This window comes from Oncorhynchus kisutch, linkage group LG26 (genome assembly GCF_002021735.2).
Source record: "Oncorhynchus kisutch isolate 150728-3 linkage group LG26, Okis_V2, whole genome shotgun sequence".
NCBI classification, from domain to species: domain Eukaryota; kingdom Metazoa; phylum Chordata; class Actinopteri; order Salmoniformes; family Salmonidae; genus Oncorhynchus; species Oncorhynchus kisutch.
In genome coordinates this window covers 49086907-49099406 of record NC_034199.2, presented here as the reverse complement: position 1 = coordinate 49099406, position 12500 = coordinate 49086907, and the positions used below count along the sequence as shown (strand labels likewise).

General features: G+C 43.2%; 1 protein-coding gene across 3 annotated transcripts in view; it reads right to left on the bottom strand.

Annotated features, from left to right (window-relative positions):
* The window catches only part of LOC109880914 (neuropilin-2), a 189082-nt gene that overhangs the window by 148452 nt on the left and 28130 nt on the right, over positions 1-12500 (bottom strand). For all 3 annotated transcript variants that reach the window (XM_031806316.1, XM_031806318.1, XM_031806317.1), the window contains exon 2: positions 4646-4823. In XM_031806316.1, the coding sequence (XP_031662176.1) occupies positions 4646-4823 (178 nt within the window). The remainder of the gene's footprint in view (positions 1-4645; positions 4824-12500) is intronic.

Sequence of the window (12500 nt, the reverse complement as noted above, 5' to 3'; positions counted from 1 at the left end):
TAGCTAACGTAGCATCTCTCTCTGTTGGATAGCCATAGCCAGCTAGCTAACATAGCATCTCTCTCTGTTGGATAGCCATAGCCAGCTAGCTAACATAGCATCTCTCTCTGTTGGATAGCCATAACCAGCTAGCTAACGTAGCATCTCTCTCTGTTGGATAGCCATAGCCAGCTAGCTAACGTAGCATCTCTCTCTGTTGGATAGCCATAGCCAGCTAGCTAACATAGCATCTCTCTCTGTTGGATAGCCATAGCCAGCTAGCTAACATAGCATCTCTCTCTGTTGGATAGCCATAACCAGCTAGCTAACATAGCATCTCTCTCTGTTGGATAGCCATAGCCAGCTAGCTAACATAGCATCTCTCTCTGTTGGATAGCCATAGCCAGCTAGCTAACATAGCATCTCTCTCTGTTGGATAGCCATAGCCAGCTAGCTAACATAGCATCTCTCTCTGTTGGATAGCCATAGCCAGCTAGCTAACATAGCATCTCTCTCTGTTGGATAGCCATAGCCAGCTAGCTAACATAGCATCTCTCTCTGTTGGATAGCCATAACCAGCTAGCTAACATAGCATCTCTCTCTGTTGGATAGCCATAGCCAGCTAGCTAACATAGCATCTCTCTCTGTTGGATAGCCATAGCCAGCTAGGTAACATAGCATCTCTCTCTGTTGGATAGCCATAGCCAGCTAGCTAACATAGCATCTCTCTCTGTTGGATAGCCATAGCCAGCTAGCTAACATAGCATCTCTCTCTGTTGGATAGCCATAACCAGCTAGCTAACATAGCATCTCTCTCTGTTGGATAGCCATAGCCAGCTAGCTAACATAGCATCTCTCTCTGTTGGAAAGCCATAGCCAGCTAGCTAACATAGCATCTCTCTCTGTTGGATAGCCATAGCCAGCTAGCTAACATAGCATCTCTCTCTGTTGGAAAGCCATAGCCAGCTAGCTAACATAGCATCTCTCTCTGTTTGAGCTGGTTGGTTGAGTAGGCTAAACTAGCTAGCTGCATTCGCTAGCTAATTAAGTGAAAGGGGAAAGTTTTAACAAATTATGAACTCTCTTTCTCTTGCAACTCCTTCATTTTTAAAGAAAATAATTTATTGAAAACTGTTAAACTATTGTCTTTCGCTCTCTTTGAGTCAACTACTTACCACATTTTATTCACTGCAGTGCTAGCTAGCTGTAGCTTATGCTTTCAGTACTAGATGAATTCTCTGAGCCTTTCATTGGGTGGACAACATGTCAGTTCATGCTGCAAGAGCTCTGATAGGTTGGAGGACGTCCTGAGGAAGTTGTCATAATTACTGTGTAAGTCTATGGAAGGGAATGAGAACCATGAGCCTCCTAGGTTTTGTATTGAAGTCAATGTACCCAGAGGAGGACGGAAGCTAGCTGTCCTCTGGCTACACCATGGTGCTACCCTACAAAGTGCTGTTGAGGCTACTGTAGACTGTCATTGAAAAACAGTGTGTTTTAATCAATAATTTGGTGACGTGAATATATTTAGTATAGTTTTATTTAAAAATGCTAATTTTTTAAAATGTTTCCCAATTTGTATTTATAAGAAATTCACTGAGGAGGACGGTCCTCCCCTTCCTCCTCTGAGGAGCCTCCACTGACCAATGTTTATCATATATCCTGATGCCTAGCCACCTTACCCCTATACATATCCAACCCTACCAATTCAGTATCCATATTGTAAATATGGTATTGGAACTGACTGTGGAACTGACCCTGTATATACTTCCTTCCTTGTGTTATTATTTATATTTCTCGTGTGTTTTTTGTTGTACTTTTTTGTTTTTATAGTACTACTGATATTGATTATTGCGTTATTGGGAATGAGCGAGGAAGAAAGAGAACAAGGTGACAATACAACTTCAAAGTCAACAATCTGTGTTTCTATCACTCCTGTGCTACTGAAGAAGAGCAGCAGAGTGTCTTTCAACAACAGCTGCTAAAAGATTAATGTTGTCATTCCAAAAGACTGTCAGGAAGCATCCTGAGCCATAAATCTCTCTTTTAGAAACATATCCTTGTATTATTGATGGCTTGTTAATAAATGGAAGAAGGGCGGAGAGAGAGAGGCTGATAGGATATGACTGGGTGTGTCCACGTCCCAAATAAGACCCTAGTCCCTATATAGTTCACTACTTTAGACCAGAGCCCAATGGAACCCTATTCCCTATTATAGTGCACTACTTTAGACCAGAGCCCCTTATAGAACCCTATTCCCTATATAGTGCACTACTTTAGACCAGAGCCCAATGGAACCCTATTCCCTATATAGTGCACTACTTTAGACCAGAGCCCAATGGAACCCTATTCCCTATATAGTGCACTACTTTTGCCCAGAGCCCAATAACACCCTTGTCCCTATATAGTGAACTACTTTTGACCAGAGCCCGATGGGCCTTAAGATGCCATTTGGGACACACCCACTATCTGTCTGCAAGGTTAGGCTTTACTAGGAGTGTCCTGTCGTCTATCAGCTTGTAGACTTGTAGACTAAACTCTATCTCAGACCTGTACATGTGTTTTGACTGTGTACTTATGTACAAGGAAGCCTCTACCGACAGTGTAATGAATGTACAGGACAGTAGGAAGCCTCTACCGACAGTGTAATGAATGTACAGGACAGTAGGAAGCCTCTACCGACAGTGTAATGAATGTACAGGACAGTAGGAAGCCTCTACCGACAGTGTAATGAATGTACAGGACAGTAGGAAGCCTCTACCGACAGTGTAATGAATGTACAGGACAGTAGGAAGCCTCTACCGACAGTGTAATGAATGTACAGGACAGTAGGAAGCCTCTACCGACAGTGTAATGAATGTACAGGACAGTAGGAAGCCTCTACCGACAGTGTAATGAATGTACAGGACAGTAGGAAGCCTCTACCGACAGTGTAATGAATGTACAGGACAGTAGGAAGCCTCTACCGACAGTGTAATGAATGTACAGGACAGTAGAAATAAAACTAAATGTACACTAAAGACTTTTACTTCTTTGTGTTTTACTATTTTCTACATTGTTGAATAATAGTGAAGACATTCAAACTATGAAATAACACATTTGGAATCAAATTCAAAATCAAATCAAATGTATTTATATAGCCCTTCGTACATCAGCTGATATCTCAAAGTGCTGTACAGAAACCCAGCCTAAAACCCCAAAAAGCAAGCAATGCAGGTGTAGAAGCACGGTGGACACTCCTGTATTAACCAACACAGTTTCATAGTTTTGATGTCTTCACTGTTATTCTACAATGTAGCAAATAGTACAAAATCAAGAAAAACCTTTGAATGAGTAGGTGTGTCTAAACTTTTGACTGGTTGTGTATGTTGCCTTATACGTGTATATGCAGCTCAGTGTCCGCTGATACAACGGTATTCTATGTGATGTTTGGAGAGTTGGACAATGGTCAATCTCTTCCCAAAATAACGGACGGTCTGGAATCTGGCTGTACTTCTTTGATTTACCAATAGAGGGTAGAAGAAACAGAACTGATGTCAGGCATATGGAATGCTCCCAATACTCCACTGATTCTCAAGGGTTCTAGAATTCTGTGGCTGTTGTTGTTGTTGATGTGGAATTTGATTACAGAGAGATGGGGAATATGGTGTGGGAGATTACAGAGAGATGGGGAATATGGTGTGGGAGATTACAGAGAGATGGGGACTATGGAGTGGGAGATTACAGAGAGATGGGGAATATGGTATGGGAGATTACAGAGAGATGGGGAATATGGTGTGGGAGATTACAGAGAGTTGGGGACTATGGTGTGGGAGATTACAGAGAGATGGGGAAAATGGTGTGGGAGATTACAGAGAGATGGGGACTATGGTGTGGGAGATTACAGAGAGATGGGGAATATGGTGTGGGAGATTACAGTGAGATGGGGAATATGGTGTGGGTGATTACAGAGAGATGGGGAATATGGTGTGGGAGATTACAGACAGGTGGGGAATATAGTGTGGGAGATTACAGAGAAATTGGGAATATGGTGTGGGAGATTACAGACAGATGGGGAATATGGTGTGGGAGATTACAGATAGATGGGGAATATGGTGTGGGAGATTACAGAGAGATGGGAAATATGGTTTGGGAGATTACAGTGAGATGGGGAATATGGTGTGGGAGATTACAGAGAGATGGGGAATATGGTGTGGGAGATTACAGACAGATGGGGAATATAGTATGGGAGATTACAGAGAGATGGGGAATATGGTGTGCGAGATTACAGAGAGATGGGGAATATGGTGTGGGAGATGACAGAGAGATGGGGAATATGGTGTGGGAGATTACAGAGAGATGGGGAATATGGTGTGGGAGATAACAGAGAGATGGGGAATATGGTGTGGGAGATTACAGAGAGATGGGGAATATGATGTGGGAGATAAAGAGAGATGGGGAATATGGTGTGGGAGATAACAGAGAGATGAGGAATATGGTGTGGGTGATAACAGAGAGATAACGCCAAGAGCTTGTTATGAGGGAAACTGACACAGAAACAGCAGGGAGCTGGAAATTGTGTTGGATACAAACAGAACAGATCTCACTGTGGTGTTGGATATACTCAGTATAGATCTCTCTGTGGTGTTGGATATAAAAACAGTATAGATCTCCTTCTCTGTCTCACCTGCAGTCCAGTTTCTCCAGTTCAAAGTGGGGGTTGAAGTTGAGGACGATACGTTGGGAAGGTTCTGGGGCGGTGACGACCCAGCGACAGCTCTGATGAGGGGGGTACTCCAGAGGGTACCCTGGGGTGGTGATGTACCCGGCGTTGCTGGCATCAAAATGTCCGCCACACGCCTCACCTATAGGACAGACAACACAGAAGTTTTCAGTCAGAACGTGAGGACAGACAACACAGAAGTTTTCAGTCAGAACGTGAGATAATAACACCTTATCTAGTTTAGGCTTTGGTAAAGTTCTGGGTCTACTAATGTCTGTGGGAAGAGACTATACCTCCTCATCCCAAAACCGCAGGGCCTGACAATGCTTCCTGGACTTGACAAAAGGAAACTCAGCTATTTGGGGACGGAGAACAGCTTGAATATCACCACGACATCTACCACTGTTGAACGATCCTCCCTACCAAATCTACCACTGTTGAACGATCCTCCCTACCAAATCTATGGCGGCACGTTGAGGGTTACACTGTCCACACTGTATTCTCACTGTGCTGTAGCAGACCAGTCAGTAAACCTAAAGGACACACAGGATCACAGTAGTGCACTCTCTGCCTGCCTGTTGTATAATAACCTCACTGTCGGTAGTGGAACACTGAGACAGGAAGTGACAGACAAGCTGTCTCTGTGTGAGAGGTCAGGGGTCAGGTTAACGCTGTGAGTTAAGATGGAGAGGCTCACAAAGCATCCGTTCTGACCCGACACACAAACACACTCACACACACTAGTCCACGTCCACCCCCCCCACAAACACACACACAAACACACTCACACTCACACTCACACACACTAGTCCACCCCCCCCCCCCACACACACAAACACACTCACATACACTAGTCCACCCCCCCCCACACACACACAAACACACTCACATTCACTAGTCCACCCCCCCCCCCCCCACACACACAAACACACTCACATTCACTAGTCCACCCCCCCCCCCCCCACACACACACAAACACACTCACATTCACTAGTCCACCCCCCCCCCACACACACAAACACACTCACATTCACTAGACCCCCCCCCACACACACACACAAACACACTCACACACACTAGTCCCCCCCCATACACACACACACACAAACACACTCACACTCACATACACTAGTCCACCCCCCCCCCCCACACACACACACAAACACACTCACATTCACTAGTCCACCCCCCACCCCACACACACACAAACACACTCACATACACTAGTCCACCCCCCCCCCACACACACAAACACACTCACATACACTAGTCCACCCCCCCCCCCCCCCCCCCCCCCCACACAAACACACTCACATACACTAGTGTATGTAGACAATAAGCCCCTCAGCTGTCAGCCACAGTCACTTTTCACGCTCAATTACTTCACCAAAACAGTGATGTGTTAGAGAGGCAGGAAGGAAGACAAGCACGTAGAGCAGTAGACAACATGGTCCACAAGACAACAGCAGAGTAGACAACATGGTCCACAAGACAACAGCAGAGTAGACAACATGGTCCACAAGACAACAGCAGAGTAGACAACATGGTCCACATGACAACAGCAGAGTAGACAACATGGTCCACAAGACAACAGCAGAGTAGACAACATGGTCCACAAGACAACAGCAGAGTAGACAACATGGTCCACAAGACAACAGCAGAGTAGACAACATGGTCCACAAGACAACAGCAGAGTAGACAACATGGTCCACAAGACAACAGCAGAGTAGACAACATGGTCCACATGACAACAGCAGAGTAGACAACATGGTCCACAAGACAACAGCAGAGTAGACAACATGGTCCACAAGACAACAGCAGAGTAGACAACATGGTCCACATGACAACAGCAGAGTAGACAACATGGTCCACAAGACAACAGCAGAGTAGACAACATGGTCCACATGACAACAGCAGAGTAGACAACATGGTCCACAAGACAACAGCAGAGTAGACAACATGGTCCACAAGACAACAGCAGAGTAGACAACATGGTCCACATGACAACAGCAGAGTAGACAACATGGTCCACATGACAACAGCAGAGTAGACAACATGGTCCACAAGACAACAGCAGAGTAGACAACATGGTCCACAAGACAACAGCAGAGTAGACAACATGGTCCACATGACAACAGCAGAGTAGACAACATGGTCCACATGACAACAGCAGAGTAGACAACATGGTCCACATGACAACAGCAGAGTAGACAACATGGTCCACAAGACAACAGCAGAGTAGACAACATGGTCCACATGACAACAGCAGAGTAGCCAACATGGTCCACAAGACAACAGCAGAGTAGACAACATGGTCCACAAGACAACAGCAGAGTAGACAACATGGTCCACATGACAACAGCAGAGTAGACAACATGGTCCACAAGACAACAGCAGAGTAGACAACATGGTCCACAAGACAACAGCAGAGTAGACAACATGGTCAACATGGTCAACATGAGCATTAGACAACATGGTCCACACACACACACACAAACACACTCACATTCACTAGTCTACATGACAACAGCAGAGTAGAGTAGAGTAAAATAGAGTAGAATAGAGTAGACTAGACTAGAGTAGACCAAAGTAGACTAGACTAGAGTAAAATAGAGTAGACTAGACTAGAGTAGAGTAGAGTAGAGTAGAGTAGAATAGACTAGAGTAGACTATAATAAAGTAGACAAGACTAGAGTAGAGTAGACTAAACTAGAGTAGAATAGGGGAGACTAGACTAGGCTAGAGTAGAGTAGAATAGACTAGAGTAGACTAGAATAAAGTAGAATAAACTAGACCGAGAGTAGAGTAGAGTAGACTTGAATAGAGTAGAATAGAGGAGACTAGAGTAAAATAGAGTAGAATATAGTAGACTAGACTAGAGTAGAACAGACTAGACTAGAGGAGACTAGACTAGAGTAGACTAGAATAAAGTAGAATAGACTAGACCCAGACTAGAGTAGACTAGAGTAGAGTAGAGTAGAGTAGAATAGAGTAGAACAGACTAGACTAGAGTAGAATAGAGTAGAGTAGAATAGAATAGAGTAGAATAGAATAGACTAGAGTAGACAAGAGTAGAGTAGACTAGAATAGAGAAGAATAGAGTAGACTAGAATAAAGAAGAATAGACTAGACTTGAGTAGAATAGACTAGATTAGAGTTTTTTATTTATTTGACCAGGTAAGTTGACTGAGAACACATTCTCATTTACAGCAACGACCTGGAGAATAGTCACAGGGGAGAGGGGGGTGAATGAGACAATTGTAAACTGGGGATGATTAGGTGGCCATGATGGTTTGAGGGCCAGATTGGGAATTTAGCCAGGACACCAGGGTTAACACCCCTTACTCTTACAATAAGTGCCATGGGATCTTTAATGATCTCAGAGAGTCAGGACACGCATTTAAAGTCCCATCCGAAAGACAGCACCCTACACAGGGTAGTGTCCCCAATCACTGCCCTGGGATATTATTTAGACCAGAGGAAAGAGTGCCTCCTACTGGCCCTGCAACACCACTTCCAGCAGCATCTGGTCTCCCATCCAGGGACCAACAAGGACCAACCCTGCTTAGCTTCAGAAGCAAGTCAACAGTGGGATGCAGGGTGGTATGCTGCTACTCTAGTACACTAGAGTAGACATGAATAGAGTAGAGTGCAGTGGAGTAGAGTAGACTAGAGTAGAGTAGAGTAGAGTAGAGTAGAGTAGAGTAGAGTAGAGTAGAGTAGAGTAGAGTAGAGTAGAGCAGAGTAGAGTACTGTAGAGTAGAGTACTGTAGAGTATAATAGAGCAGAGAACAGCAAAGTACAGTAGAGTCGAGTAGGGCAGAGTACAGAAGATTAGAGTAGAGCACAGTATAGTAGAGTACAGTATAGTACAGTAGAATAGACTAGACTAGAGCAGAGCAGAGTAGAGTAGAGTAGAGTAGAGTAGAGTAGAGTAGAGTAGACTAGAATAGAGTAGAGTAGAGTAGAGTTGAGTAGACTAGAATAGAGTAGAGTAGAGTAGAGTAGAGTAGAGTAGAGTAGAGTTGAGTAGACTAGAATAGAGTACAGTACAGTACAGTACAGTACAATACAGTACAGTAGAGTACAGTAGAGTAGAGTAGAGTAGAGTGAAGTAGAGTAGAGTTTAGTAGAGTAGAGTGAAGTAGAGTATAGAAGAGTAGAGTACAGTAGAGTACAGTAGAGTAGAGCAGAGTAGAGTAGAGTAGAGTAGAGTAGAGTATAGCATAGTATAGTATAGTGCAGTAGAGTAGAGTTGAGTAGAGTAGACGACAGTAGTTTTGAGTAGAGTATAGTAGAGTAGAGTACAGTACAGTAGAGCAGAGTACAGTAGAGTAGAGTAGAGTAGAGTAGAGTACAGTAGAGCAGAGTACAGTAGAGTAGAGTAGAGTACAGTAGAGTAGAGTAAAGTAGAGTAGAGTAGAGTGCAGTAGAGTAGAGTAGAGTAGAGTAGAGTAGACTAGAGCAGAGTAGAGTAGAGTAGAGTAGAGTGCAGTACAGTGGAGAAGAGTACATTACAGTACAGTAGAGTACAGTAGAGCAGAGTAGAGTACATTAGAGTAGAGCAGAGTAGAGTATAATAGAGCAGAGTACAGCAAAGTACAGCAGAGTCGAGTAGGGCAGAGTACAGAAGATTAGAGTAGGGGACAGTAGAGTACAGAAGATTACAGTAGAGTAGAGTAGAGTACAGTAGAGTTGAGTAGACTAGAATAGAGTACAGTACAGTACAGTACAGTACAGTACAGTAGAGTACAGTAGAGTAGAGTGGAGTAGAGTGAAGTAGAGTAGAGTTTAGTAGAGTAGAGTGAAGTAGAGTATAGAAGAGTAGAGTACAGTACAGTAGAGCAGAGTACAGTAGAGTAGAGTACAGTACAGTACAGTAGAGTACAGTAGAGTAGAGTACAGTAGAGTACAGTAGAGTAGAGCAGAGTAGAGTAGAGTAGAGTAGAGTATAGCATAGTATAGTATAGTGCAGTCGAGTAGGGCAGAGTACAGAAGATTACAGTAGAGTAGAGTAGAGTACAGTATAGTAGAGTACAGAATAGTACAGTAGAATAGACTAGACTAGAGCAGAGCAGAGCAGAGCAGAGCAGAGCAGAGCAGAGTAGAGTAGACTAGAATAGAGTAGAGTAGAGTAGAGTAGAGTATAGTTGAGTAGACTAGAATAGAGTAGAGTAGAGCAGAGTAGAGTAGAGTTGAGTAGACTAGAATAGAGTACAGTACAGTACAGTACAGTACAGTAGAGTAGAGTAGAATGAAGTAGAGTAGAGTTTAGTAGAGTAGAGTGAAGTAGAGTATAGAAGAGTAGAGTAGAGTACAGTAGAGTACAGTACAGTACAGTAGAGCAGAGTACAGTACAGTACAGTAGAATAGAGTACAGTAGAGTATAGTACAGTACAGTAGAGTGCAGTAGAGTATAGTAGAGTAGAGCAGAGTAGAGTAGAGTAGAGTAGAGTAGAGTAGAGCAGAGTAGAGTATAGCATAGTATAGTATAGTGCAGTAGAGTAGAGTTGAGTAGAGTAGACGACAGTAGTTTTGAGTAGAGTATAGTAGAGTAGAGTAGAGTACCGTAGAGCAGAGTACAGTAGAGTAGAGTAGAGTACAGTAGAGCAGAGTACAGTAGAGTAGAGTAGAGTAGAGTACAGTAGAGTACAGTAGAGTACAGTAGACTAGAGTAGAGTACAGTAGAGTAGAGTCCAGTAGAGTAGAGTAGAGTAGAGTCCAGTAGAGTAGAGTCCAGTAGAGTAGAGTCCAGTAGAGTAGAGTCGAGTAGAGTACAGTAGAGTCAAGTCCAGTAGAGTAGAGTAGAGTAGAGTACAGTACAGTAGAGCAGAGTAGAGTACAGTACAGTACAGTACAGTACAGTACAGTAGAGTACAGTAGAGTAGAGTAGAGTACAGCACAGTACAGGAGAGCAGAGTACAGTAGAGTACAGTAGAGTACAGTACAGTAGAGCAGAGTACAGTAGAGTATAGTACAGTAGAGTAGAGCAGAGTAGATTAGAGTAGAGCACAGTAGAGTAGAGTATAGTAGAGTAGAGTGAAGTAGAGTAGAGTATAGTACAGTACAGTAGAGTCCAGTAGAGTCGAGTACAGTACAGTAGAGTAGAGTACAGTAGAGTACAGTAGAGTAGAGTGAAGTAGAGTAGAGTATAGAAGAGTAGAGTAGAGTACAATAGAGTAGAGTACAGTACAGTACAGTCGAGTAGAGTACAGTACAGTACAGTACAGTACAGTACAGTAGAGTAGAGTAGAGTACAGTGCAGTACAGTAGAGTACAATAGAGTACAGTAGAGTACAGTAGAGTATAGTAGAGCAGAGTAGAGCAGAGCAGAGCAGAGCAGAGCAGAGCAGAGTATAGTATAGTATAGTACAGTAGAGTAGAGTTGAGTAGAGTAGACGACAGTACAGTACAGTACAGTACAGTACAGTACAGTACAGTACAGTACAGTACAGTACAGTAGAGTGAAGTAGAGTAGAGTTTAGTAGAGTAGAGTGAAGTAGAGTATAGAAGAGTAGAGTACAGTAGAGTACAGTAGAGTAGAGCAGAGTAGAGTAGAGTAGAGTAGAGTAGAGTATAGCATAGTATAGTATAGTGCAGTAGAGTAGAGTTGAGTAGAGTAGACGACAGTAGTTTTGAGTAGAGTATAGTAGAGTAGAGTACAGTACAGTAGAGCAGAGTACAGTAGAGTAGAGTAGAGTAGAGTAGAGTAGAGTAGAGTAGAGTACAGTAGAGCAGAGTACAGTAGAGTAGAGTAGAGTAGAGTACAGTAGAGTAGAGTAAAGTAGAGTAGAGTAGAGTGCAGTAGAGTAGAGTAGAGTAGAGTAGAGTAGACTAGAGCAGAGTAGAGTAGAGTAGAGTAGAGTGCAGTACAGTGGAGAAGAGTACATTACAGTACAGTAGAGTACAGTAGAGCAGAGTAGAGTACATTAGAGTAGAGCAGAGTAGAGTATAATAGAGCAGAGTACAGCAAAGTACAGCAGAGTCGAGTAGGGCAGAGTACAGAAGATTAGAGTAGGGGACAGTAGAGTACAGAAGATTACAGTAGAGTAGAGTAGAGTACAGTAGAGTTGAGAAGACTAGAATAGAGTACAGTACAGTACAGTACAGTACAGTACAGTACAGTAGAGTACAGTAGAGTAGAGTGGAGTAGAGTGAAGTAGAGTAGAGTTTAGTAGAGTAGAGTGAAGTAGAGTATAGAAGAGTAGAGTACAGTACAGTAGAGCAGAGTACAGTAGAGTAGAGTACAGTACAGTACAGTAGAGTACAGTAGAGTAGAGTACAGTAGAGTACAGTAGAGTAGAGCAGAGTAGAGTAGAGTAGAGTATAGCATAGTATAGTATAGTGCAGTCGAGTAGGGCAGAGTACAGAAGATTACAGTAGAGTAGAGTAGAGTACAGTATAGTAGAGTACAGAATAGTACAGTAGAATAGACTAGACTAGAGCAGAGCAGAGCAGAGCAGAGTAGAGTAGAGTAGACTAGAATAGAGTAGAGTAGAGTAGAGTAGAGTATAGTTGAGTAGACTAGAATAGAGTAGAGTAGAGCAGAGTAGAGTAGAGTTGAGTAGACTAGAATAGAGTACAGTACAGTACAGTACAGTACAGTACAGTACAGTACAGTAGAGTAGAGTAGAGTACAGTACAGTAGAGTAGAGTAGAATGAAGTAGAGTAGAGTTTAGTAGAGTAGAGTGAAGTAGAGTATAGAAGAGTAGAGTAGAGTACAGTAGAGTACAGTACAGTACAGTAGAGCAGAGTACAGTACAGTACAGTAGAATAGAGTACAGTAGAGTATAGTACAGTACAGTAGAGTGCAGTAGA